The 1,449-nt window shown below is 31.7% G+C and overlaps 1 protein-coding gene across 1 annotated transcript in view; it reads left to right on the forward strand.

Moving 5' to 3' along the window:
- Positions 1 to 1,192: 1,192 nt before the first annotated feature.
- The window catches only part of LOC106469320, a gene marked incomplete at its 5' end in the record, with an annotated part of 37,271 nt that continues 37,014 nt past the window's right edge, over positions 1,193 to 1,449 (forward strand). The window contains one exon of the mRNA XM_022397810.1: positions 1,193 to 1,337. Within this exon, the coding sequence (XP_022253518.1) occupies positions 1,193 to 1,337 (145 nt within the window). The remainder of the gene's footprint in view (positions 1,338 to 1,449) is intronic.

The following is a 1,449-nucleotide window of genomic DNA, read 5'->3' on the forward strand; positions in this document are numbered from 1 at the left end:
AATCCACATTTGTTATAAAAGACATTTCACATTATTTACGTTGATATTATAAGAAATGTAGAAGACATTTCACATTATTTACGTTGATATTATAAGAAGTGTAGAAGACATTTCACATTATTTACGTTGATATTATATAAAGTGTAGAAGACATTGCACATTATTTACGTTGATATTATAAGAAATATAGAAGACATTTCACATTATTTACGTTGATATTATAAGAAGTGTAGAAGACATTTCACATTATTTTCGTTGATACTATAAGAAATATAGAAGACATTTCACATTATTTACGTTGATATTATAAGAAGTGTAGAAGACATTTCACATTATTTTCGTTGATACTATAAGAAATGTAGAAAACATTTCACATTATTTACGTTGATATTATAAGAAATGTAGAAAACATTTCACATTATTTACGTTGATATTGTGTTTACGTTACTTTTGAATGTAACTAACTGACTGTTCATAATTTTCTTCATTTCCACGAACTGAGATTTAGAAAGAGAAAAGACTTCCATTATTTGGCCTTAGAGTTACTAGTGAGAGGGCTTGTATCGCGTAGCTGTATATTACATGAAGAATGCTATATACGTTTTAAAGGACTAGTTAAGCCAACATTCTATACTGTGCAAGTCATATACACATAATAACGTCATCATTTCAACACTTCTTGTTACTTAATATAATTATAGCAGTAGTTTTTTCTACGTATTCACTGCTAAAACAACAGTTTATATGCACTCTGACTCGAACCTCAGATTTTAGTGTTGTAAGTCTGTAACTCTGTAAACTTACTACTGACCCATCAGGGGACTTTATTCCATGGAATAAACAGGAGTAAATTTTTGTCTTGGTTAAAACATCTCAGAATTTGGGAAGTTGATATTTTCGTTATTTCAAAATGTATTCCTAATGATTACATGTTGATTAAACGCAGTTCAAACATGGACATCATTTATGGGACATTTTGAATGAAAGTTTAGAGACATTATTAAAACCACTAATCTGAATATGACTTTAACCTCCAGTTTCTACCGCCAGTTATAAATAACTTAACTGGTTAATTGGAAAAGGGATGTGACGAAGTAATAATGAATGCGAGTGCTAAAAAGAAAATAATATTGTGAACAAATATTCGTTGTTTGTTTTCTTTTTAATTGATTCGTATTTTTTATTAACTTAGGAACTACGTGTCAGTTTCCGGCTCATTGGACTGGTAGCTGGTTCCAGAAAGGGTATCGAGACCCTATAAATATCAAAAATGGTATCATCTCCTCCAAGGGGGTGTGTCGAAAAGTGGACGGTGACAAGTTTCTGGTGGAGAGCAAGTAGGTAACCATAGGTTTTGTTTGAATTTCGTACCAAGCTACACGAGGGTTATCTGCGCTAACCGTCCCTAATTTAGAAGTGACAGACTAGAGGAAGGCAGCTAGTCATCAC

The sequence above is a fragment of the Limulus polyphemus genome, unplaced genomic scaffold, assembly GCF_000517525.1.
Source record: "Limulus polyphemus unplaced genomic scaffold, Limulus_polyphemus-2.1.2 Scaffold3424, whole genome shotgun sequence".
Classification (NCBI taxonomy): domain Eukaryota; kingdom Metazoa; phylum Arthropoda; class Merostomata; order Xiphosura; family Limulidae; genus Limulus; species Limulus polyphemus.